The sequence below is a fragment of the Stenella coeruleoalba genome (assembly GCF_951394435.1).
Source record: "Stenella coeruleoalba genome assembly, chromosome: 2".
NCBI classification, from domain to species: domain Eukaryota; kingdom Metazoa; phylum Chordata; class Mammalia; order Artiodactyla; family Delphinidae; genus Stenella; species Stenella coeruleoalba.
The window spans coordinates 178,158,364-178,182,720 of record NC_137147.1 but is presented as its reverse complement, the minus strand read 5'-3'; the positions used below and the strand labels follow the sequence as shown (position 1 = coordinate 178,182,720).

Below are 24,357 nucleotides of genomic sequence, written 5' to 3'. Positions count from 1 at the left end.
TATACACTACCAAACGTAAAACAGATAGCTAGTGGGAAGCAGCCGCATAGCACGGGGAGATCAGCTCGGTGCTTTGGGACCACCTAGAGGGGTGGGATAGGGAGGTTGGGAGGGAGACGCAAGAGGGAGGGGATATGGGAATGTATGTATATGTATAGCTGATTCACTTTGTTATGCAGCAGAAACTAACACACCCTTGTAAAGCAATTATACTCCAATAAGGATGTTAAAAAATAAATAATTTTAAAAAATCTTTTAATTTTTTTAAAAAAGAAGCAATCGTCTGTGTCTTAGGTTAATGCACTTAGCAGAGTGTGTGACACATAGTTAACACTCTGCAAACAGTAGCTCAATCATGATGATGACGACGACGATGATAACTTCAGAAGCAGTAGGAGCTTGCAGAACTACACCCCAAATACTACAACACTTTCAAGAGTTTAGGGGTAGCTGATGCAAAGAACATTGCTAACTCTGGGTTCAAGCGTACATGCTGACGGCAGCCTGGGCCCATACTGGAGCTGGCTTTCCCTATTCTTGCTACCATCACCGTCTATGTCCTCCCGCCCCCAACCAAAGATGAAGAGTTCTTAACTGAATGTATACCCCTTCCTTCAAGGCTGGCTCAGTCTGAAACAGTTAAAATGTGCAAGAATGAATCGGATCAAAGAGTACTCTGGCAGAATTTTTCACAGATTAACCACTAATACGTCGACCTGAAGCAAACCGACAGTGTATGGAGAGGTGACGGAAAGCGATATTTACATCTTCATAAGAAAGACTACTCCTTCTCCCACCAGGGTAACCTTTCCCCCAGTTTGTGTAATGCACTCCTCGGCCATCCGTCCAAAGGAACGTGTGCTCTGAATTGACATCATTCAGCCCAGTCCAGGCGTGAAAAGTGGAGTTTTTCATATGATACGTAAGGAATGCTGAAAGACAGTTTCACAAGATCATTGTGAACTTTGAGGGGAAAGACTCCAATATCAAAAATACTCAGAATACATTAATTTATAAATACCGAGCATGTGATCAATGTCTTTATTATCACTTAAAAGCACTTACCATGAAAACAACCACATTCTAACCTGAGCAGCATGTTATCACGTCAACTTTGGACTTTGTTTCTCGTAAGAAAAGTCTAGGTTTCATCTGGGTCACTGCAGAGAGTTGTATAGGTTGTGCCCTAAAGGACCCTGGGGCGCTGGGGCCGGGGAGGCTGAAATCCACCCTATGCCCCACCCTCCGTTTTGTACACCCAGATCGGGGTTATGACTGCCTACCGTCCTGCACGAAGAGGTACATTTTTCTAATTCACGCATGGTCATCCTGTACTAGTTAGCACGTGTCCTGTTTCTATAAATAAGATAACCTGATTATACTGGGTTGACCAAAAAGTTCGCTCGGGTTCTTCTAAAATGGATTAAAGACCTAAATGTAAGGCCAGACGCTATCAAACTCTTAGAGGAAAACATAGGCAGGACACTCTATGACATAAATCACAGCAAGATCCTTTTTGACCTACCTCCTAGAAGAATGGAAATAAAAACAAAAATAAACAAACGGGACCTAATGAAACTTCAAAGCTTTTGCACAGCAAAGGAAACCATAAACAAGACCAAAAGACAACCCTCAGAATGGGAGAAAATATTTGCAAATGAAGCAACTGACAAAGGATTAATTTCCAAAATATACAAGCAGCTCATGCAGCTCAATATCAAAAAAAACAAACAACCCAATCCAAAAGTGGGCAGAAGACCTAAATAGACATTTCTCCAAAGAAGATATACAGATTGCCAACAAACCCATGAAAGAATGCTCAACATCATTAATCATTAGAAAAATGCAAATCAAAACTACAATGAGATATCATCTCACACCAGTCAGAATGGCCATCATCAAAAAATCTAGAAACAATAAATGCTGGAGAGGGTGTGGAGAAAAGGGAACCCTCTTGCACTGTTGATGGGAATGTAAATTGATACAGTCACTATGGAGAACAGTATGGAGGTCCCTTAAAAAACTAAAAATAGAACTACCATACGACCCAGCAATCCCACTACTGGGCATATACCCTGAGAAAACCATAATTCAAAAAGAGTCATGTACCAAAATGTTCATTGCAGCTCTATTTACAATAGCCAGGACATGGAAGCAACCTAAGTGCCCATCATCGGATGAATGCATAAAGAAGATGTGGCACATATATACAATGGAATATTACTCAGCCATAAAAAGAAACGAAATTGAGATATTTGTAGTGAGGTGGATGGACCTAGAGTCTGTCATACAGAGTGAAGTAAGTCAGAAAAAGAAAGACAAATACCGTATGCTAATACATATATATGGAATCTAAGAAAAAAAAAGGTCATGAAGAACCTAGGGGTAAGACGGGAATAAAGACACAGACCTACCAGAGAATGGACTTGAGGATATGGGGAGGGGGAAGGGTGAGGTGGGACAAAGTGAGAGAGTGGCATGGACATATCTACACTACCAAACGTAAAGTAGATGGCTAGTGGGAAGCAGCCGCATAGCACAGGGAGATCAGCTCGGTGCTTTGTGACCACCTGGAGGGGTGGGATGGGGAGGGTGGGAGGGAGGGAGACACAAGATGGAAGAGATACAGGAACAAATGTATATGTATAACTGATTCACTTTGTTATAAAGCAGAAACTAACACACCATTGTAAAGCAATTATACTCCAATAAAGATGTAAAAAAAAAAAAGAAACGAAGACCCAACACATCCATAAATAAATAAATAAATAAAATTTAAAAATAAATAAATAAAATAAAAAAGTAAAAAAAAAAGATGTGGCACATATATACAATGGAATATTACTCAGCCATAAAAAGAAACAAAATTGAATTATCTGTAGCGAGGTGGATGGACCTAGGGTCTGTCATACAGAGTGAAGTGAGTCAGAAAGAGAAAGACAAATACCATATGCTAACACATATATATGGAATCTAAGAAAAAAAATGTCATGAAGAACCTAGGGGTAAGACAGCAATAAAGACACAGAGCTACTAAAGAATGGACTTGAGGATATGGGGAGGAGGAAGGGTAAGCTGTGACAAAGTGAGAGAGCGGCATGGACATATATACACTACCAAACGTAAAATAGATAGCTAGTGGGAAGCAGCCGCATAGCACAGGGAGATCAGCTCGGTGCTTTGTGACCACCTAGAAGGTGGGATAGGGAGGGTGGGAGGGCGGGAGATGCAAGAGGGAAGAGATATGGGAACATATGTATATGTATAACTGATTTACTTTGTTATGCAGCAGAAACTAACACACCATTGTAAAGCAATTATACTGCAATAAAGATGTTTTTTTTTTAAAAAAAAGGCATGGAGATTAAAAAAAAAAAGGATGTTATGGAAAAACCCGAACGAACTTTTTGGCCAACATAATAATAACTAGGGGCCAAAGAGAGCTCTTAACCTTAAAAAGTTCTGAAAATAGAAACTATTTGTCAAAACGAAAAAGCATTAGGCTGTCAAATGATCACCACCTTGGACTGACAAACCGAAAGAGCTACCCAAATGGAACTCCTCCAGGACAGCCAGTTCCTAAGGGGTCAGCAGCCATCCACACCCACTGCGCATGCTTGGACCCAGGGGGCATCCCGGTGCTAAGTGCTCACATCACTGGGAGAGAAATTCAGAGAAAGCAGGACAAATATGGCCTCTTGCTTCTTTATCAATTCTGTGGCAGACAGGATGGTGGCAAATATCCAGAAACTCTAAGAGGCTTAAATATACATGTTCCCCATCCCTTCTCCAGCAGCCCATCCCCATGCCTGCCACACCATGGCAGCCGCCTTCTGAGGCCAGCAACCTCACCTGCCAGGAGCTGTGGACACCAAGGACACTAGATGGGACCGAGTAAATGAGCACGGACTCTACGGGACAATTTCCAAACTCTGCTTAAACATGACTCCTGAATGCAAATAGGAAACCAAATGACTAAGCACTTGGGTTACTAATAGAAAATGTAAAGTAGAAAGAAGGCCACAGAGATCATCTGTTTATTCATGAACAAACAGTTCCACAGAAGGGTCATTGCTACAGGCTTACTCTTCAGCAGAGTAACAGACGCCACGACACTGCTCAGAGATTTGCTTATTTCTCTATTAACTCAAAGTAAAAAAAAAAAAAGAAAAGAAATTTCTTATAATATTTTTCAGAAAGAAAAGAGCATGGGTAGATATTTACTTTGGTTTTTTTTATTTCCTAAATAAGATCATAACTCTTGCCTTATCCCCAACTTGAAATGAAACGTGGAAAAGCTCTACCTGCCAATATTTCTACACTGACTTGTTTTCTGCCAAGAACCACAAAAAGAATTCAACAGCGTGTGCCTGGGTTGCCAGGAATAATGTTAGTTTATCTGAAAATTGTTCCCTTCTGCACATCTCTACGACCCAGGTTCTAATTTTGTTATGGCAAGAATCAGCTCTTTGTGGTTAAGAGAGGGAATCAATTATTGTGTTTCTCTGCTGGGTAGCTAAGCCCAGAATGTGGTAGACCAGTTAGAGAAATGTGAGTGTTATATTCCTGAATTTTTTTTATTGTGTGCTATGGTTTGACACTTTTCTTTCAGTGTCTGGCAAGCTGCTGAACTTGTCAAAGGTTCTCAGTGAAAGCCTGGTTGATTTACTGAAGAATGTGTTCCAAGAAAGCACATGGTAGCATTTATGGAGTGAAACTAACACTTAGGAGAGCGCCACACAGCGTTCCAAGGTCTCTCTTCTTTCTTATCTTTTTTGAGGTATATCATTTTTTCCAATAAATGATTTTGGAAGTCAAAGAACCTCTGAACCAAACGGGAACTTAGAAATCATCCAGTCTACATCTTTCCCCAACGACAGCTCCTAAATTCCTACACACAACAAATATGCATTGGGCATCTTCCATGCTACATACCAGTCAACACATGTGACTCTGCAGCACCCATTTCAGTACCTTCCAACAAAAGCATTTTCACAGCCCTTTACAAGAACTCACGAAGCATCCCATCCAATTCGTTCTAATTGTTAGAATAACCTCCTAATTTTGAGCCTACGTTTGTTTCCCTGTAACTGCCACTCATGGGTTCTAAGTCTTCCTTCTTTAGTGGGACGATCCTTCAAAGTTCACATCCTCTTTTCCAGGCTGTGAAACCTAGTGTCTTTCAAACCGTCCTCACTCGCTGCTGGCTGTGGTTTCCAAACCTTCATCAGTTTAGCTGCTGTCATCTGAAAGGCCCGCAGTTGGTCACCATCATTTTTAAAGTAACTAATTTAACCTAATATCTACTTCCAGTAAGGTGGCCCCAAAAAGACCATGTGAAAGGGGTCAAGTACCTTTCTCTTGACCACAGTATAATGAATTTTACAATCTGCTGTATGTAAGTGGTGTGTTTCTTCATCCTGTTCTTCAAAGCTCTGGCTTATCCTTACGTTTTATCAAATTTTTTTTTCTCAATTTGTTCAAAGTTCATATTGAAAAATTAGTTTTATTGCATTATAAATTCTATATCAAGTGACTAGAAGAGCAGTAAATGGAAAATGAGCAATTTCTAATTTTATTCCTGGAACTACTCTTCTTCTTTGACTCTTTGGTGAAAAAACTGGTTTGGCAGAAACAGATGGAATTGAAGCTGGAAGACCCAGTTTGATTCCCAGTCCTACCCCTTGCCCTGTAAGCTCCCTGATCTAAGGCTCCCTGAGCACATTTCCTCATTCACAAGGGACTAATGATTCCTGCTTCATAGACTTGTTAGGGAAATGGAAAGGCAACTTACATGTAAAACGCTCAGCATAAGGCCTACAGCTAATAAAATAGCTCCCAACATGTGCTTGTTTTCCCTTCCTAGTCTTTACTCTGGAACACCAAAAATTCATTTACTATAAGCAACATTCTACCATTTTAGGGGAAAAAGTTACATATTTATGTTCATCATCGACTGTAAAACGGCCCACACACCTTGCTCTTTTTCATTGTGTATGGACACCAGATTTCCTCCAAATCCTATGCAAGCTTTTCGTGCCTCTTGCCAATTTTTTCTTTCTTCTTCAACAAATCCAAAGATTTTGAAACACTCGGATGGAAGGAGGAAAAAATCATAGGGATTAGATAAAGATAACAGTATTTGCTCTAAAGAAATCAAAATGATCCATGAAGATTAGAGCTAAATATACATTTGCTCACAACTAAATAGAAATGCAAAATATTGTTAGTTTTAGGGCTTCCGTGGTGGCGCAGTGGTTGGGAGTCCGCCTGCCGATGCAGGGGACACGGGTTCGTGCCCCGGTCCGGGAGGATCCCACATGCCGCGCAGCGGCTGGGCCCGTGAGCCATGGCCGCTGAGCCTGAGCGTCCAGAGCCTGTGCTCCTCAGCGGGAGAGGCCACAACAGTGAGAGGCCCGCGTACCGCAAAAAAAAAAAAAAAAAAAAGGAAAAAAAAATTGTTAGTTTTATTACCCATCAGCTTTCTTTGCAAAGTTTTTTCTCTCTTGGGACAAAGGGCACGACTATTTGGGTAATACCATCAAGTCTACTATCAATTCCCACAGAGAATTTAACATGGAATTTCCACATGTTCTTGCCTAAAATTTTTAAAGTGATGAGCCAAGCAAACATTAACTGGAAGCTGAAAGATTTGCATTGCTACTCTCCACACTAGTCAGTGACGTGACTACAACTAAGTTTTCTTAGTACCTTGTAATTATAAAAATTCCAACCTTCCTTACAACCTCCTGGGACCGAGGGTGTGGTAGGGAGAGCCGTGGCATTGATACTACTGTTATGGCGTTGACAAATGAAGGCATTTGGAGAACCACAGTTAATGTCATTCCAGAACCCTGACAAAGAACAGAATAGTTAAATTAGATTTACATGCTTAAAAACAGTGTTTTTAAAAAAACTTTTTTAAAAACACTTTTTTTAAAAAAAACACCTTTGTATTGAAGTACAGTTGATTTACAATGTTGTGTTAGTTTTGGGTGTAAAGCACAGTGACTCAGTTATATATATCAAATTCCTTTCCATTATAGGTTATTACAAGATATTGAATACAGTTTTCTGTGCCATACAGTAGGTCCTTGTGGTTTATCTATTTTATATATAGGAGTTAAAAACACTTTTTAAAATGTGTTTAGTTTATAATAGCCAAGACATGGAAGCAACTGAAATGTCCATCAACAGAGGAATGGATAAAGGAGTTGTGGTACATGTATACAATGGAATATTGCTCAGCCATGAAAAAGAATAAAATAATGCCATTTGCAGCAACCTGGGTGGACCTAGAGACTGTCAAACTGAGTAAAATAAGTCCGGGAGAGAAAGAGAAATATCATATGATACTGCTTATATGCAGAATCTAAAAAAAAAATGATACAAACGAACTTATTTACAAAACAGAGATGGACTCACAGACTTAGAAAATGAACTTATGGTTACCGGGGCGGGGGGGGGAAGGGGGAGGGGGATAGTTAGGGAGTTTGGTATTGACATGTATACACTGCTGCATTTAAAATAAATAACCAACAGGGGAAAAAAAGATAATAAAAAGCTTACCCCCCAAAAAAATAAATAAATTTTAAAAATGTGTTTATATTTTATAAGGATTCTCAAAAATGGTTTATGCTACAAACATCATTTTTACACAAGAGAGAAGAAAGATCTATGTGATACCCTTTTGCGCTTTCACTTAAACCAGTAATAGTTCAACTTTATAGAGAGTTTACTATGAGCAAAGCACATACTAGATGTTGCAGGTTATTATCTAAATAGCCAGTAATTGCTAATAATAATAATCTAATAAACTTTATATACAAAGCATTTGCTTAGTGTTTTAGATGTATTATCTCAATCTTCTCAACAACTGATACATTCTGTTATTATTCCCATTTTACAGATAAAGACATAAAGGAGATAGATAAACATTCTGGATACTTTCCTCATTCAGAACATGAAAACATGTTTCATAAAATGAGAAGTGAGCAGATTGTATCATTTAATTAGAGTAAATGTTAAGCATCCATTCTCCTTACAAACTGAACAGTTATGTTGCTAAAATCAGAATTCTCCTTGATTCTCTCTCCTTTTCTTGTCTGATTTAAGCACACAACTTGCTACTTTTAGCCTAAGGACGTAGCAAATGACACGTCACAACACAAGGCAGATTCAAGAAGATTGTGATCTTATCTACCTGAATTTGAATACATGGTGACACAGTTTTCATCATCATTTGCAAAATTGGGTTCCCCTGTGGCCCAAGCCACATAATCCACTTTGCTTCCGTCCATCCAACTGGAAAAGAAAATTCAGCCGTTTAGCAAAAATCCAATCAGAAGAGTTGGCTACAGCCTAGTGGTGGGAACAGGCAAGTCAATCAAGATGAAGACAGCACAGCATCCGAAGCAAAGAGAAGAGAGGTTTCTAGAGAGAGCAGCAGGAAACCCCCACAGGTCATGGGTGCTCCCCCGGGGAACTGAGGTCTCCTGTAGTAACTGGATGCCTGGCTCGTCTGCTTTCTTTTCCCTCCCTGGAAGAAGTACTTTTATTCTTGATGTGAGAGAAGAAATGGAGATCCCAGTTACCCTGGAAGTGCACCAGAAGTAAACATCCTCCCATAGGACTTCTTAGGCATGAGTCCCACAAAACAAAACCACCCACAGACAGACGGAGAATACAGAGTTTCTCACTGGGCCTCTTCTCTGATTTTCATGTTTACTCTGGTTTCCCCTAAGGTAGGTGAGCCAATACTCATTTCCATAAATTATGGAAATTCGGGGGCCGTTGGTGAGCTGGAAGGACACCAGGAGATCACCGAATCCGACCCTCTCATTTGGAGGATGGTTAAAACGGATGCTTGTCCAAAGGAGCATCACACACTTCTGATCTTTAAAAATAATGAGAGTGAGTTTGGGTCTTTCTTGCCAAAAATGCAATAGCAGTCACATGGAACATATGTGGTTAATACATCTACGCAGGAGCCAGGAAGACAAACTTGCTCTTCAAACTTAGAAGAACGTGGGTACTGATGAACAAGGAAAGAAACCCCCCAAAATGTACTAATTTCCTCCCTCCTGCAGCTCTTGCTGGTCCCTGAACCGAATGAAAAACAGTATAGTCATTCCTTTGAAGGGAAAGCATTTCAGGCAGTTGAAAGAATACTTCAAAAGCAGTGCTCCGAAAGCAGGAAGAGGTGCAACACGAAAGGCCCCTTTGGTTCTAGGCACCAAGGACCATCCAAATGGGAATAATTTTTCAAATAGCTTCAATATTCATATCTGTATAATACATCTTCCTAGCAGACGATTTACTAACAGTTGATGACCTCCTGAAACAAAGAGAGGTGACATTTTGCAAGATCCAATCAGAGTCTGAGTTGTTGGAGATTCATAATGTTGAAATATTTAACAGGATTTTAAAAAATTGGTTTTTGTTTTTAAGATGCTTTGTAGATGGAGAGCCCAGCAGGATTTTTTTTTACATTCATTCAGCAGAACCAAAATCTGAAAATCACTTTTTGTTGCTCATCACAGCACTGTCCTAAGCAAAGCTGTTTTATTTTGATTTACTTACGTAAACTTTTTATCCAAGCTGATCAATAAACCAATAAAATATGCTGGCTGTGCATCATTCCTGTTGACCTAGAACATGGAAGTTTACATGTAGTTCAATCTGTACTTAGATAAGCAAATTCTTAAATAAAACCTACAGATTAACGAGGCAGGCTATTTGGGGGCTTTTCTAAGGAGGCATTCAGACAGAAACTTTGTTGTATATTCAATGGTTTTCGTAGAAATAAAAGGAAAAGTATGCACGTTATATAACAACCTGCATTTATATAGCAAATACCTGAAGACATTCTCTGTAACATCAGATGTCATTAGACACTATTAAAGACGTTCTTTAAAACAAAGTAGCCATTTGGGATTATGTGTCTAAGGAAAGACTTCTCCACCCACAAATATACTGGTGCAATATTAGGAAAGATCCTGAGAATTTCAAACCACGGTATATCTATGAAGATGGAGATAAGTCATGCTACACTCCAATACCTTTGTGATCAAATGAATTTTTATTCTTTCGTTACTGTTGAACTTATTTTTTTCCTTCTCTCCCTCTTACCTCCTTTCTGGAAAACAATAAAGATGCCATGAAGATTTTTAAAGAGAAAGATCAAGCCAAGGACGCTTGGAAAGAAACCAGTTATATCTTCACTGTTAGCTGACAATTTTGGCACAACCAAAAAAGACTTTTATATGAATAATCAAGCTGTACTATCTATTAACCAAGAATCTGGTTAAGATTAAGACATAAATTATAATCAACTTGCACTAAACACAAAGGGTCCAGGATTGATATATATCAACTAGTTAAGAACGATAATCTTTGAAAATCAAATCAGTGAACTCAAAGCCATCAAGTCTGGATTCTCCCAAAGCCCAGGCTAAACACTGTTTCTGGGTTCTCTGATTCTCCACTGAATACTCCAGCAATCAGGTCATTCACTTCTGCGATGGCCAATACCCAGCACCCCTGCCCTGACACTCACATCTTTACCCCTGACCTTAGGAGGTTCAAATTCAGCACATAATTGGAAATTGCACCAAGGGGTAGCAATCGTAGACATTGTCTTTGCTTAGCACATGTCACTGTTCCATTCTTAAATTAATCATATGCTTACATATTTCCATAGAAACTTCTTTTCGCTTTCACTTCGGATAGAAACAAGATCTCCAAAATTCCTCTTGCAAAATTCTCGTGCCTTGTCCATGGTTTCCTTCTCTTTGCTAAAATAATACTGGTAGTCTTTGTAAATAGCCCACCCATCGTCAGTGACTGGTGGATCTGAAAAATTAGTGGAAAAAAGGTGATGAATTTTATTTAGACAAATTCAAGAATCTGGTATGTATGCCACACAAAAGCAAAAAGAGCAGAGTAGCGCTATCAGAGATATCTGCAGCTCTGAGAGCTCAGAAGAAGGAAGTTGATGCCAATACAGACTGAATCACCCAAATCCAAATATCTACTTTCCACTAACTCTGTAAAAAATAGTTACTTTTCTTCTCAGCTAAGTTCCATGATCATTACTGGGTAAAAGAACTCCCAATGTTACATTCACCGATAGGAGCTGGAATGACTGACATACACACACCCATGATGTTTTAGGTTCAAAGAGTGGAAACTGTGAGAAAGCAACTTTCATCTTAAATCTAACAAAGAACTTGTAAAAGATGGACCTGGGTGCTTCAATGTGTAATTGAAGAACTAAGGAATTCAGGTACCAGGAGGGCTCCGAAGGCTTTTTCCCAACTATGGAATTCCATGATTCTGTGCTATAGTAGTTTGAGGAAAAGCCCCAAAGATGCCCAGGTCTTAATCTCTGGAATCTGTGACTGCTATACAGGAAAACGTACTTGGTAGACATGATTAAGTTAAGAACCTTCAGGTGGAGAGATTACCCTAAATTATCTGGGTGGGCCCTAAATGTAATTCATCAGTATCCTTACAGAGGGAGATGTGAGTACAGAAGAAGGTGGTGATGTGACAAATGAAGGAAGATGCTACACTGCTGGTTCTGAAGATAAAGGGAGGGGCCATAAACCAACACATGCAAGGAATGCAGCTCTAGAAGCTTGTGACAAGGAAGTAGATTCACCCTTAGAGGCTCTGGAGGGAGCATGGTCCTGCCTATCCCTTGATTTCAGCCCAGGGAAACTGAGTTCACATCTCTGACCTCCAGAACTGTAAGGGAATATACGTGTGTAGCTTTGAGCCACCAAGCTTGTGGTAATTTGTTACAGCAGCCGTAGGAAACTAATACATGAGGGCCTTGGATTTGATTCATGAAAGCTGAGAAGTGATATTAACATGCCTTATGTTTGTGCATGGAAGTATCTGTCTGGAGGAGTAGAGCCAAACTTTCATGAGATTCTCAAAGATATTAAGAACCTCTTCTCTCCACCTTCCTAGGGTAAGGTTTTTGGTTTGTTTGTCTGTTTTGGTTTTGTTTTTTGTTTTTTTTCCATTGAGAAAGGAAAGAGGAAAAAAATGAATCTATTTTCTATTTCTATCAATATAGAAATCAGGAAAAAAGGAAACACCTACTGTCTTGAGGAGCTGGGGTTGGCTCAGGCTTTGGTGTTTGTCCTGGAAAACAAAAGAAAATTAGATATAAACAGTGCTTGAACTTGTGCTATTACATATCCTTCCTGTTTCACTATTTTCACGGGTCAATAGAGCTAAAAACTTAACTGCTCTCTCTTTCTCTTCCTCCCTCCCAATCTTCAATTCTCCTATCAGTTGTGGGGGAGAAGAATAAAGAGAAACAGAATTAGGAGTTAAGAGTTAATCAGATCAGGTTCAACAATACCACCAGAAATTAGAAGACAGTTTTTTAGGCCCCAAAAGTAACATCATAGAAAAGAAAGAAAAGAACATGAGTTTTGGAATCAGAAAGTCTAAGTTCAAATCCCAGTTTGGGGGTTAAATGTCTTACCCTTAACTTTCTCAACTGCAAAAAGGAGTTAGTCACACACGTAAAGAGATGGGGTAAAATGTGAGTTCCTTGTGTTTAGAAAGTACTCAATAGATGTTCGTTTTGCAGTGGTGCATCTTATAACGAGCTGTGAAAGTACTTAAATTTTCATTATTTGAAACCATTAAATACGAACTATTTATTTACAAAATATAGTTTCTTCAAAAAACTTATTCTTGGGGCTTCCCTGGTAGCACAGTGATTAAGAATCCACCTGCCAATGCAGGGGACACGGGTTCGAGCCCTGGTCCGGGAAGATCCCACATGCCGCGGAGCAACTAAGCCCGTGCGCCACAACTACTGAGCCTGTGAGCCACAACTACTGAGGCCACACAACACAGCTACTGAAGTCTGTGCGCCTAGAGCCCGTGCTCCGCAGCAAGAGAAGCCACTGCAATGAGAAGCCCGTGCACCGCAACGAAGAGTAGCCCTTGCTCGCTGCAGCTAGAGAAAGCTCGCCTGCAGCAACGAAGACCCAACGCAGCCAAAAATAAATTAAAAAGAAAAGAAAACTTATTCTTACTAAATGTTTGTTTTATGAAACACTACATAAAATATTTTTCTTTCCAAGTAGTTACTAATACTTGGACTTTGCTGGAATCCAATAAAAGGACTCAAGTTACTTAGCTTTGGGTTTAATGAATTTAACATCTGTAAGAACAGAGCTACTAATAATACAAAAGGAAATTAGTCTTTGGTAGCTAAGAGACTTTTAAAGAAAAACTGGCCACTATTTATTCTTCCATTCTAAAAACACTGGAAACACTGCTCTTAGCCAGAGTAAGGAAAATAAGCAGACAGACAGTAGGAGAGCGACACAGTATCTTTAGCGATGGAGCTGGAACAGTAGCCAAGGATCCCCGACAGCAGGGGGCGACGTGGTTCCATTTATCTGTCCACAGAAGAGGAAGTGATACATATTTTGGTTCAAGGGTGGACCTGTTTATCTGAAAAGAATCTGACTTGGACATGTGGAACTTTCTGAGTCACAAATCATGACGGATAAGTATGCATTGATCATTTGGGGCCATCAATAACATGGTGGGTCTTACAGCATCAGGGGCCTCAAAATGGTACCAGTTCTTTGACTGAACATTTCCTTGAGAAATCCATAAGCAGCATATTCAGGCTGAGGGAGACTTTCACCTATTGGATGACTAATGTGGGTCAGAGGGTGGAAATGCCCAAACAGAAACTGCACCCTCATTACTCTGCTTACAGAGTAGAACACCTACCCACTCCCATGCCTATAGGACCTGAGCGAGAACCGCAGCTCGTGGGAATTATTTTGGAGGATGTGACTCTGGTCCAGGACTCCCGGGTGGCCTTTTGATCTTCTGTTCCTTTGGAACATTTATCTGTGCTCAGCGACTTCATTCTTATCCTGTGAAATGATGGCCCCTGCCAATTCCCTTATTTTGTTTGTTTGGTTCCACAGATAAAGGGAAGATATTGGGATCACTGGAGGTTAGTTCTCCAATCTGAGATAAAGGAGAGGACAGATCGTCATACCTTTTCGTATCTGGCAAATCCAGTTGTTAAGATGTTCACAGTTAATATCATTCCAGGACATACCAGGGTCACCTTTCAACTCACCACAATACTCAACATTTTGATAATTATTAGGTTCTCCATAAGCCCAATTTTCATATGAAACCTATATTAGAAACATTACATTACAACCATTAGCCATTTTTATCAGTCAATGCCAATCAACCAACCAAACACAAAAGGAAAGATGTTTACATTTCTTGATCGCTTCAGTTTTTTTCCACAATAGGTTTGTTTTGCAAACAAGTTTTATGAACACAGCTGGGAAAGAAATAGCTTTCATTAAATGAAACTTCTGAAGTCAAATAGAGTATGCTATTAAGTATTATAAAATTTTCTTTCCCCCTTATTAAATAGAATGGATCCAGGGCCATGAAAGTGGGATTTGTATACAGGTAAAACCTGGCAAAAAGTTCCACTTCTCAGTATTGGGAGTTCCTCAATTTATAACTCATTCTTAAAGGATAATATTTCATTGTGATATTGGAAACTTTCTTTTTACTAGAGGGGTAGGAGAGAGAAATATAATTAGTTCTCCTTACAAAAGAAAAGACTTATGAAATGTTACTAAGGAAGCTACCAAACGTCGCCAAAGTGAACAGTGGAAATAAATGGAGGGCTGGGATTAGGTCCTCTGCGGAGTTCTCAGAGTGGAATCATAGCCCACAAGGTTTTAGAATAAGCATCATGATCTATTTTCCAGAGATCTAAATATAAAATCCATGTTAACAATGGAGCCATCAAGTAATCCACCCTACCGAGCACCTTGAAAAGTTGCTGATGGGTTGGGACAGGAAGTAGAACTGAAAGTATACAAAATCACTTCCTGTGATGATGGTCAGCACATGCCACAGCCTCTCACTTCCCCGTTCCTGAGAATGGAGAAGTCTGACAAAGCCTAATGGTTTCTAATGGAATATCGAAAGTTGTTTCCATACCTCCTAGTCTACAAGAGGTCATAAAACACTCACTTTTTAAGAAGTCTAGCTACTTGCATACCAACTTGGCATGAGAGAATGAAGACATTATTTTATATCAATTAGGGGAAGGAGTTTCCTAATTTTTTTTCAGCCAGTCCACCATGTTCCACCTTGGGTGAACAGGAGAACTGTCCTGGGACAGGGGCAGAATAATGGTCCTAAAGCAGCATTCATTTTGCATAGCAAAAGGTCTCTAGCTCTCATAATAACCCATCTTACCAAAAATTTGGAGTAAGCCAAAAGGTTAATACCCAAATAAATACATGATAAAGTAAGAAAATGATATGTTAAGTCAAATTACTCACAGGAGATCCATCACTCCAAGTAAAGCCCTCAGAAGGACTTCCATATGTCAGTCCCAACCAAAACAGTTCGTGGTAGCTTCCACTAGCTCTGCAACATACAAGATATAAAGGTAGCTTATGAACCCAGTTTGGTTACCTATGAGTCCTAATCCAATTTGAAAATGACCCCCAAAACATAAATTAGTTAGTACACAGGTAAAGGGATTCAATGATTAAATGTAAGCTTTATGCAACAGTTGTGCATTTTGGTACAACCTGTAAATATCCTGAAAACAAGCTGCTGTTTGAAAGAACTGTAAAGCATTGGAAGGTACTCATTCATTTATTCATTTAACAATATGTACTGAGTGTCTTATACGTTTATAGAGCAATTCATCACAGGATTTATATCTATAAAATTAAAGCATTTAGAAGTGAAACTAAATCAAAAAGTGCCCACGGATTCAGGATAGGATATATGTATCCAAAGCAGCATAAGGAGCCAACAATTCTGGAAATATGAGAATTTTCTCAACATCGTTAACACCCAAGGGGTCAAAGAAAGGAGTATTGTATAGAAAAGCTACTTACGTTATTAATCGCCATATTGTTTGCTGCTCCTCCTTATTATTGACACTAGCTAGATCTCCACCCAGAGCTCTACAAAAATCTCGAGATTCAAACCATGTTTTCTTCTCATGTTTTCCTTTTGTAAACAGCTAAAGGTGATACAGATTCAGAATTTATTTTACACTTCATAGCTTATCAAACCAAGAGAAATAATCTACTTGTGATGAGACTTCATTTATAGAAAAGCAAGACATTACAATGGCCCCAATTTGGGGGATGATTTTGTTGAGAAAACCTTAGAAAACGAACTTATTTTATGGCACCTGGAGAAGTCAGATTAAAAGCTTTAGGCGTATGGGTTTGGCATACAGCTTCTTGTAGAAGACAGGATTAATTTGGTTAAGTGTAAAAAGTAGCGTTGAGATGGAAGAGAATGGAAAGAAACTTGATATAGAGAAAGTAAACATGAATTTAAAAAATTTAAGGGCAATAACCTCCCTAAGATTGCGTCACAGTTTGTTATCCTGTTTAGCTTAAACAACGAATAACGCGGCAGCCTTCCAACATTTTGTTGTTATGTTCTTAAAACTGCCTTTTCCTTTTTCCTTATGGATGTATATTTTAACAACGATTGGAGAACGTGTCATGACTGACACTTATCGGGGAGAGCATCTAAAAAGATGGGATATAAGCTAAACTAAAGCTAAGATTTATAGAATGTAGAGAATATGTCATATTATCCACAGTGATAGTACGGGAAATACCCATCAGGATGCAAACAGTAAAGGAGTTCATCGTATCCACCAACTTTTATAATTTTCATTCATTATTTCTCATGAGACGTGGCGCCCACCACTGCACGCTTGTAGAAAAAGGGATTTGCTTCCAGTGGACTATGGTTGCCCAGCTGTCATAGAGCAACCCAAGGCGATCTTCACCTTGACCTTACTTGAGTTATCTGGATACAGGTAACTTGAGCAACTTTCCACTGCAGTAATTCTCAAGACTCCTGTGAATATCTCAAGTTGTTAGACGGTGATATAAGATTTTATTTTCTTAAATCAATTTACTAACAGCTGAATTTTATGACTAATTCTCACATCTTAATATGTACAAAGATGGTCTATATGTTTTCAAACAAACCCTACCCCAAGCACCTCTCAAACCATAATTTCTAGGGAAGCACATATTTGGATTCGTTGAACATCCACCTGGATAACATCTGCTGGAAGCCCTGGTTCACTTCCCAGCTCTGGAGAATTCTACTCCTTCTCTCAAAAATTCTGCAGCTCATCTCCACAGCCTGCCACCCTCAGGCGAATGGCTGTGCATAGGCCGAACCTGGCCCTTGTGCAATAGCTCAAAAGTTTCCAGAGGCAGCAATCAAATACCTGATTGGCTTTGCATTAGTCCTCAATCCATTTGTAAAATCCTCTCCTGTCTTGGCTCAATATGTTCCCTTCTATGTAAATTATGCTTTTAGCTTTGACTGGCTAATCTGGATTGAACGGCTAATCTGGATTGAACAGCTAATGAGTCTCTGTTGCTGCTAAGTAGAAGTTACCAGCTCAACTAGCCCTGGAGTTAGAGGAGACTAAACAACCTCATTCTGACACATGTTAGTAACTCACGTTCTTCATCAGCTTTGCCTAACTGTCTTACCAAACATACCAGGGCCATATGCCTCAAAGGACTGAACAAAAGAAGTCCAGAGAACTGGCCTTTAGAGAACAATGTCATTAAGTGGTAGAGAAGTACATTGCTATATTTGGCTAAACCCAACCTTCTCTAGAAAGAATATGATTTACAAGAGAGAAAAAAAACCCAAATGCTTAATTCACTGGGGTATGGGGTATGTTTTTTGTTTGGGTGAACTTGATTGCATAAGGAGAAAACGGATGGTCCAGTCTAGGAATGTACTGGTGGATAGCAGGATATCAAATTGTCATTTATAGGTCACTGAACGGCCATGTGCCCCTATGGGAAGTCTTTCATCTCTCATCAGGCATAATAATCAGGGGTTAAATCAGAACAAGGGAGTATACTCTCCAGAATCCCAGTGCGACATGATCGCAGATTCGTTTATCAGTTCACTTAGCCTAAAGCTTGGGCTCCAAGAACAGAGCCAAAATGAGATGCCACAGGCTAGCATGAGGGGGAGCAGAAATTTTCACTAAGATAGAAAGAAGTGCGAGCTCATACTAGGGCAAGCAAGCATGGGAGAGAGGAAAGACGCCAAGAGTGGGAGGTGAAGAAGGAAAGGAGGCGAAGAAAGGTGAGTTGTGTTTGTGGTATGGGCTGTGTTTGCTGTGTTTGCTGGTCTAAAAGCAACTGGTCCTTAGCAATCCACCCAAGGAGAGCTCTTTAAAAACAGTGGATGCCCCAGCCCCCTGCCAGATCAATAAAATCAGGATTTCTACAGGTGGAGCCTGGGCATTGGTTTTGTTTCAATTCCTTAGGTGATTTTAGGCTGAAGCATATCCCAATTCTTTAAGAGCTCAGCAACTGAGACTTACCTTGAAACACAAGCTGGTTTTACTGGAGGTGCCCCAATCCTCTGGACATTTGGGTTCCGGGGTGGTTGTAGGCTCTGGTGGGCGAGTTACTCCTTCTGCCCAGTGTTTGCACACAAATTTTGCCTTTTCTTCACATCTCAAGACATCCCACAAGCCCCCTGCAACCCCAGTTCTCATGGCAACACACCCGGCTTTCCGTCCTGCAGGTAACAAAGCAGAATTCACTCAACAAGTGATTGTGAAAGCCAGCTATGTTCACGGAAGACCGTTCAACCCTGAGCCTCAAGCTGTGGGATCGAATCTACATGTGATGAGAAAATGTAGAGGATCCTGCAGCATTTGGCTACTGATTTGTGCTATTTTTGAACCATTATTTACCTTTTATTTGTGTGGCCTGTATCCCCAACTGAATTATGATCTCAAATGTCAGGGTTTTGGTAACGTTTTGTATTTCTAATATCTGGCAGGGTGTCCCCCTCAACACAGACATTTAACAGTACAATAGTTTTAGTATGATAAAATTTACCGTAATGACAAAAATAACATTTTGGGTTTCTTTTCCCAAGGAAGTTGATTTTTTTGAATTTATTTTTTATTTTATATCGCTGTCTAGTTGATTTACAATGTTGTGTTAGTTTCAGGTGTACAGCAAAGTGATTCAGTTATACACGTACATATACCCAAAAATAATGGGGTTTTGATGTTTCTTTCTTTTTTAAAAAAAATTATTTAAGATCTGTTATTTTTCTCCTGGGGTCCATGTAGATATCTGAGAACAGAAGTTCTTTGGACTTCAAAATGAGACACGCCTGAGCTAGAGATTTTAGATCAATTACTCAACTACTATGAACCCATTTCCTCGTCTTAAAATGCAAATACTGCTACCTACCTTACAGAGCTGTGATGCACGCCATCTTTAATGGATAAAAAAGTACATAAAAGACAGTGTGGACTACACTAAGCTTCATGGTTTGAAGCTTTCTGTTTTACCATCATCATTATTTCGAAATAGTAATTAAGATAGAGCTTTGGAAACATTAGGATTCCTTGCTGCTAAGAGGAGATAGTCTTTGGTTGCTGTCCTTTTAAAGGCAGGAAATGTTTAGAAGTAACTCTCCAAGTTCTGGGGACGTATATTTTTCCCAAAGTATTTTCTGTAAGATTGCTAATTCCCTATGACTCGGGTTTGATCCATTTTTATTCCCTAAGGATGTTACAGGATTAATCTCCCAGAATCCTACTGCTAAATGATCAACACCAGTGAAATGAAGGAGTTTTGCCTGGAGAGTAAGAATTACCACCCTTCAAAAAAACAAAAACGTGCACACAGCTCTTAATATACTGCCCTGTTCTTTCAAAATAAACTGAAGTCTTACTATTTTTCAGAATGTTCAATAATTAAACAAAAATCACACCATCCAAATTACTGATCTCTTTTCCTTATTGACAGCTGAGGATACAAATTTTTAAAACTTCTGAAGATTAGGACTTATTAGGCCAAGTAGTTAATTTGTGCCCTTAAGCTATATTATTCCTTCTTTAGCTCTTTATCCAGGCACAATGAAACACTTGCTATAAGGACATTGAATTTCCTAAGTGCAGTCATACTGAATTATGTCACAGGCTAGACACCAGTGCATAAAGAAAGCAAAGAACCTTTCAAAGTCTACTTCAGAAACTTCTTATTAAAGAAGGCAAATCGGGCTTCCCTGGTGGCGCAGTGGTTGAGAGTCCGCCTGCCGGTGCAGGGGACACGGGTTCGTGCCCCGGTTCGGGAAGATCCCACGTGCCGCGGAGCGGCTGGGCCTGTGAGCCATGGGCGCTGAGCCTGCGCATCCGGAGCCTGTGCTCCGCAACAGGAGAGGCCACAGCAGTGAGAGGCCCGCGTACCGCAAAAAAAAAAAAAAAAAAAAAGAAGGCAAATCAAAATTTATAGGGAGGGAGGGTGATCTTAGTGCAAACAGCCTGGATTTGGAAATTACAAAGATTAGTCTAAATCCGTGCTTATAAATTTTTCAAGTTCCAGTTTCCACCTCTTTACAATGAGGATACTTAAACTTACCTTGCAGGTTTCCTATAAGGATAAAATTAACTCCAAGGCATATCAAGGGCTAAACGGGGTAGCCCATTCAAGATATGGAAATAATGAGTTCCACACAAGCACTACATCTTGTTCCAGATTTAGCGCAGTCATAATTCCATTCATAGTTACACTGAAAAGCTTTATACCCCTTGAGGACAGTTTTAAGTTCTCAGAAGTAAGTTAACCATTTGGAATCTTTATGACCATTTAGGATTTCATCACTGTTTCATAAATACTTCAAATAGAGCGGTACCGGATAACCTAGCAGTTTCCTCTTCCCTTTTTTTTTTTTTTTTTAGACCACTGCAAACTATGGGAACTGCAAATGGGAACATTTTTAAAAGGAAAAGCAAGAAGAGAATGAAATATGAGATAATAAAATCTAAAAAGCACAATTAATTTACATAAGTCTGTTTGGAAAGGTGCTGTGAAGGAATTACAGGCTTGGCCCGATGGACGTGTAGGGTAAATGGAAACTCAAGACCAAAGTGCTGGGACTTCCCTGGTGGTCCAGTGGTTAAGAATCCACGCTTCCACTGCAGAGGGCAGGGGTTCCATCCCTGCTCAGGGAACTAAGATCCCTCAGGCCACATGGTGCGGCCAAAAAAGAAGAAAAAAGAACACAGATTCTTGGTCCGCTCTCCAGACCACCTGAAACAAGACCGAAGCTCTGAACATACCTGGCATATCTGAATTCCAGTGGGTGAACTGAACCCCTTCCGCGATGGTCCACTGAAAAGTTCCTTTGTTTTGTACATCTGAAAGTCCTATCCAAAAATATCTTTCAGGCCTCAATCCAACCCAACTAGTCAGAAAGGCTTGTTCATATCTTAAAAAAAAAAAAAAAATGAACTAAATTTTAGAAAAATGTGAATTTTTCTAATTATCCACATGAAAAATATCTCAATTGTATGCCTGAGCTATGCTTCAGTTGGCAAATCAAACCTATTGTGTTCTATTTACATGTCATTTAAATAATGCAAATTTTCACTAAGGAAATGTGATCTTATGAAGGAAAAATATCATACAGCTGATTGAATAAAATCATTCAACTGTACCCAAACTATTTTTCTCTGTTGCTCACCAGTCCCTCTGTTCCTCCTCAAAGTGAAAGAGAACTCAAAATGCAAAGGAGAAAACTATCGCCTTTTAAAATACATTGTTTGAAAATCAGTCCACTTTTCAAATATTTCAAGTGCTCTACACAATTCTTGGTGAAGTAAGTGGAGAGGTTGTAACATTATCGAGGACAATACAGTTAGAAAATCTGTGTGGATTTTCCACTCAATTTCATTCTCATTTTTCAGCTCTGAAACAAAAGAGAAAATTATCAAGAAATACAGAGAACTAGAGATTCAATCTCTAGAAAGAACTGGGAGCAGAATCACAAATTCCAGCGTTCGCTCTCCTCTGGATCCCGTCCTTATATTTGACGTAATCTGGTAATAATACAATGTAGTTGGTAAGGCAAACAAAATTTGTCTTAATTGATAAACAGACAATGGCGCAGCAACATATGCAAAAAAATATCTCTTTGGAGCAAAAGAAAAGTGATGTCCAGAGTTTCCAGGAACAAAGGGAGCTGTAGATGGCTCCAGTGAGAATAGAGAGAGAAATGGAGAGAAAGCCACAATAACAGAACATTTGTTTGACCCTAGTCCGAATAATTTCATTCCCTAAACTGAACAAACCAAAAAAGTTAAAAAGTAACAACTCAATTTTTCTTAAGGCCCCAAAACCAAATTGAACCACAGAGTTAGTGAGTTCCTGAACACAAGTATTACTGAAAACACATAAGGAAAAGCAAACTTAAAATAGAAAATCTAGGGAAATCTCTATTCCAGTAGACCAAAGACCAACAGTACAGATCAGAACATGCTCCCACAGTACTTAAAAATGTATAGCTCACTTCCAGGTCATAAGATAAAAATTATCTATGATCTTATTTTCAGAGGTTAACATTGTATCAGGGTATTACAATGTATCAGACATTTAATTATACATGAAAAAAGAATGTTGAAAATCAAGTTCTTTTATAAAGACTATATAAATTCTATGACATCTTTCACTTTATCAAAGAATTTTTAATATCAATAGCATCCTCTACACTTTATTGGGTCTGTGTTGAAAGGTCAATAAATATAACTTACTGTATTAAAACTCAATGATTTTTACCTATTTACTTCCAATCAAATGGACATTTTTAAAAATTTCTTTTAAGTTTCTTCTGTGCCTGATCCAGTACTTTGCAAAAAGCAGGAGAAAAATAAATACTAAAACCTAAAGAAAGATGGGACTCTAGACGTTAAAAGTTACATAAAGGCTTCCCTGGGGGTGCAGTGGTTGAGAGTCCGTCTGCCGATGCAGGGGACACGGGTTCGTGCCCCGGTCTGGGAAGATCCCACATGCCGCGGAGCGGCTGGGCCCGTGAGCCATGGCCGCTGAGCCTGCGCGTCCGGAGCCTGTGCTCCACAACGGGAGAGGCCATAGCAGTGAGAGGCCCGCGTACCGCAAAAAAAAAAAAAAAAAAAAAAAAAAAAAAAGTTACATAAAATTCTCTGTGTCCACATCATTTTCTGGACCTAATAATCTAGTAAAACTAGCAAAGCAAAGCAAAACAAAGAATGGAAGACTGGAAAGAATGAATAAAATATTCAGTAAATCTCTCTGCCTTCTTTTTTGTTGGAGGTGGTAGTAAAGATAGAAAGTATGATTTTTGACCTGACAAATTTTACTTACTTTTTTTGCTTTAAAAAATTTGAGATCTGCTACATTTTTAAAAAGTTAGATCTCTCATGGAGCTCAATATCAAAAAAACAAACAACCCAATTAAAAAATGGGAAGAAGACCTAAATAGACATTTCACCAAAGAAGACATACAGATGGCCAAGAAGCACATGAAAGGATGCTCAACATCACTAATTATTAGAGAAATGCATATGAAAACTACAATGAGGTATCACCTCACACCAGTCAGAATGGGCATCATCAAAAAATCTACAAACAGTAAATGCTGGAGAGGGTGTGGAGAAAAGGGAACCCTTTTGCACTGTTGGTGGGAATGTAAATTGATACAGCCACTACGGAGAACAGTATGGAGGTTCCTTATAAAACTAAACATAGAACTATCAAATGACCCAGCAATCCCACTACTGGGCATATACCCTGAGAAAACTGTAATTCAAAAGGACACATGCACCCCAACGTTCATTGCAGCACTATTTACAATAGCCAGGACATGGAAACAACCTAAATGGCCATCAACAGACGAATGGATAAAGAAGATGTGGTACATATGTAAGATGGAATATTACTCAGCCATAAAAAGGAACAAAATTTGGTCATTTGTAGAGACGTGGATGGTCCTAGAGTCTGTCATACAGAGTGAAGTAAGCCAGAAAGAGAAAAACAAATATCATATATTAACGCATATATGTGGAATCTAGAAAAATGGTACAGATGAACCTATTTGTAGGGAAGGAATAGAGATGTAGAGGTAGAGAATGGACATGTGGACATGGGGGGGAAGGGGAGGGTGGGACAAATTGGGAGATTAGGTTTGACATAAATACACTACTATGTGTAAAATAGCTAGCTAGTGGGAACCTGCTGTATAGCATGGTGAGCTCAGCTTGGTGCTCTGTGACGACCTAGATGGGTGGGATGGGGGTGGGTGGGAGAGAGGTCCAAGAGGGAGGGGATATAGTTATACATATAGCTGATTCACTTCCTTGTACAGCAGAAACTAACACAACATTGTAAAGCAATTATACTCCAACAAGTAAATAAATAAAGTTAGATCTATAAACAACATTTACCAGAGCATTAG

The 24,357-nt window shown here is 39.4% G+C and overlaps 1 protein-coding gene across 3 annotated transcripts in view; it reads right to left on the bottom strand.

The window, feature by feature from the left end:
• Positions 1-24,357, bottom strand: part of MRC1 (mannose receptor C-type 1) — a 107,827-nt gene that overhangs the window by 34,139 nt on the left and 49,331 nt on the right. For all 3 annotated transcript variants that reach the window (XM_079913786.1, XM_079913785.1, XM_079913784.1), the window contains 12 exons: positions 21,209-21,357; positions 18,446-18,645; positions 15,951-16,078; positions 15,381-15,468; positions 14,057-14,201; positions 12,115-12,156; positions 10,691-10,854; positions 9,583-9,650; positions 8,204-8,304; positions 6,712-6,854; positions 5,977-6,091; positions 766-932 (listed from right to left, as the gene is read on the bottom strand). In XM_079913786.1, coding sequence (XP_079769912.1) covers positions 766-932; positions 5,977-6,091; positions 6,712-6,854; positions 8,204-8,304; positions 9,583-9,650; positions 10,691-10,854; positions 12,115-12,156; positions 14,057-14,201; positions 15,381-15,468; positions 15,951-16,078; positions 18,446-18,645; positions 21,209-21,357 — 1,510 coding nt within the window. The remainder of the gene's footprint in view (positions 1-765; positions 933-5,976; positions 6,092-6,711; positions 6,855-8,203; positions 8,305-9,582; positions 9,651-10,690; positions 10,855-12,114; positions 12,157-14,056; positions 14,202-15,380; positions 15,469-15,950; positions 16,079-18,445; positions 18,646-21,208; positions 21,358-24,357) is intronic.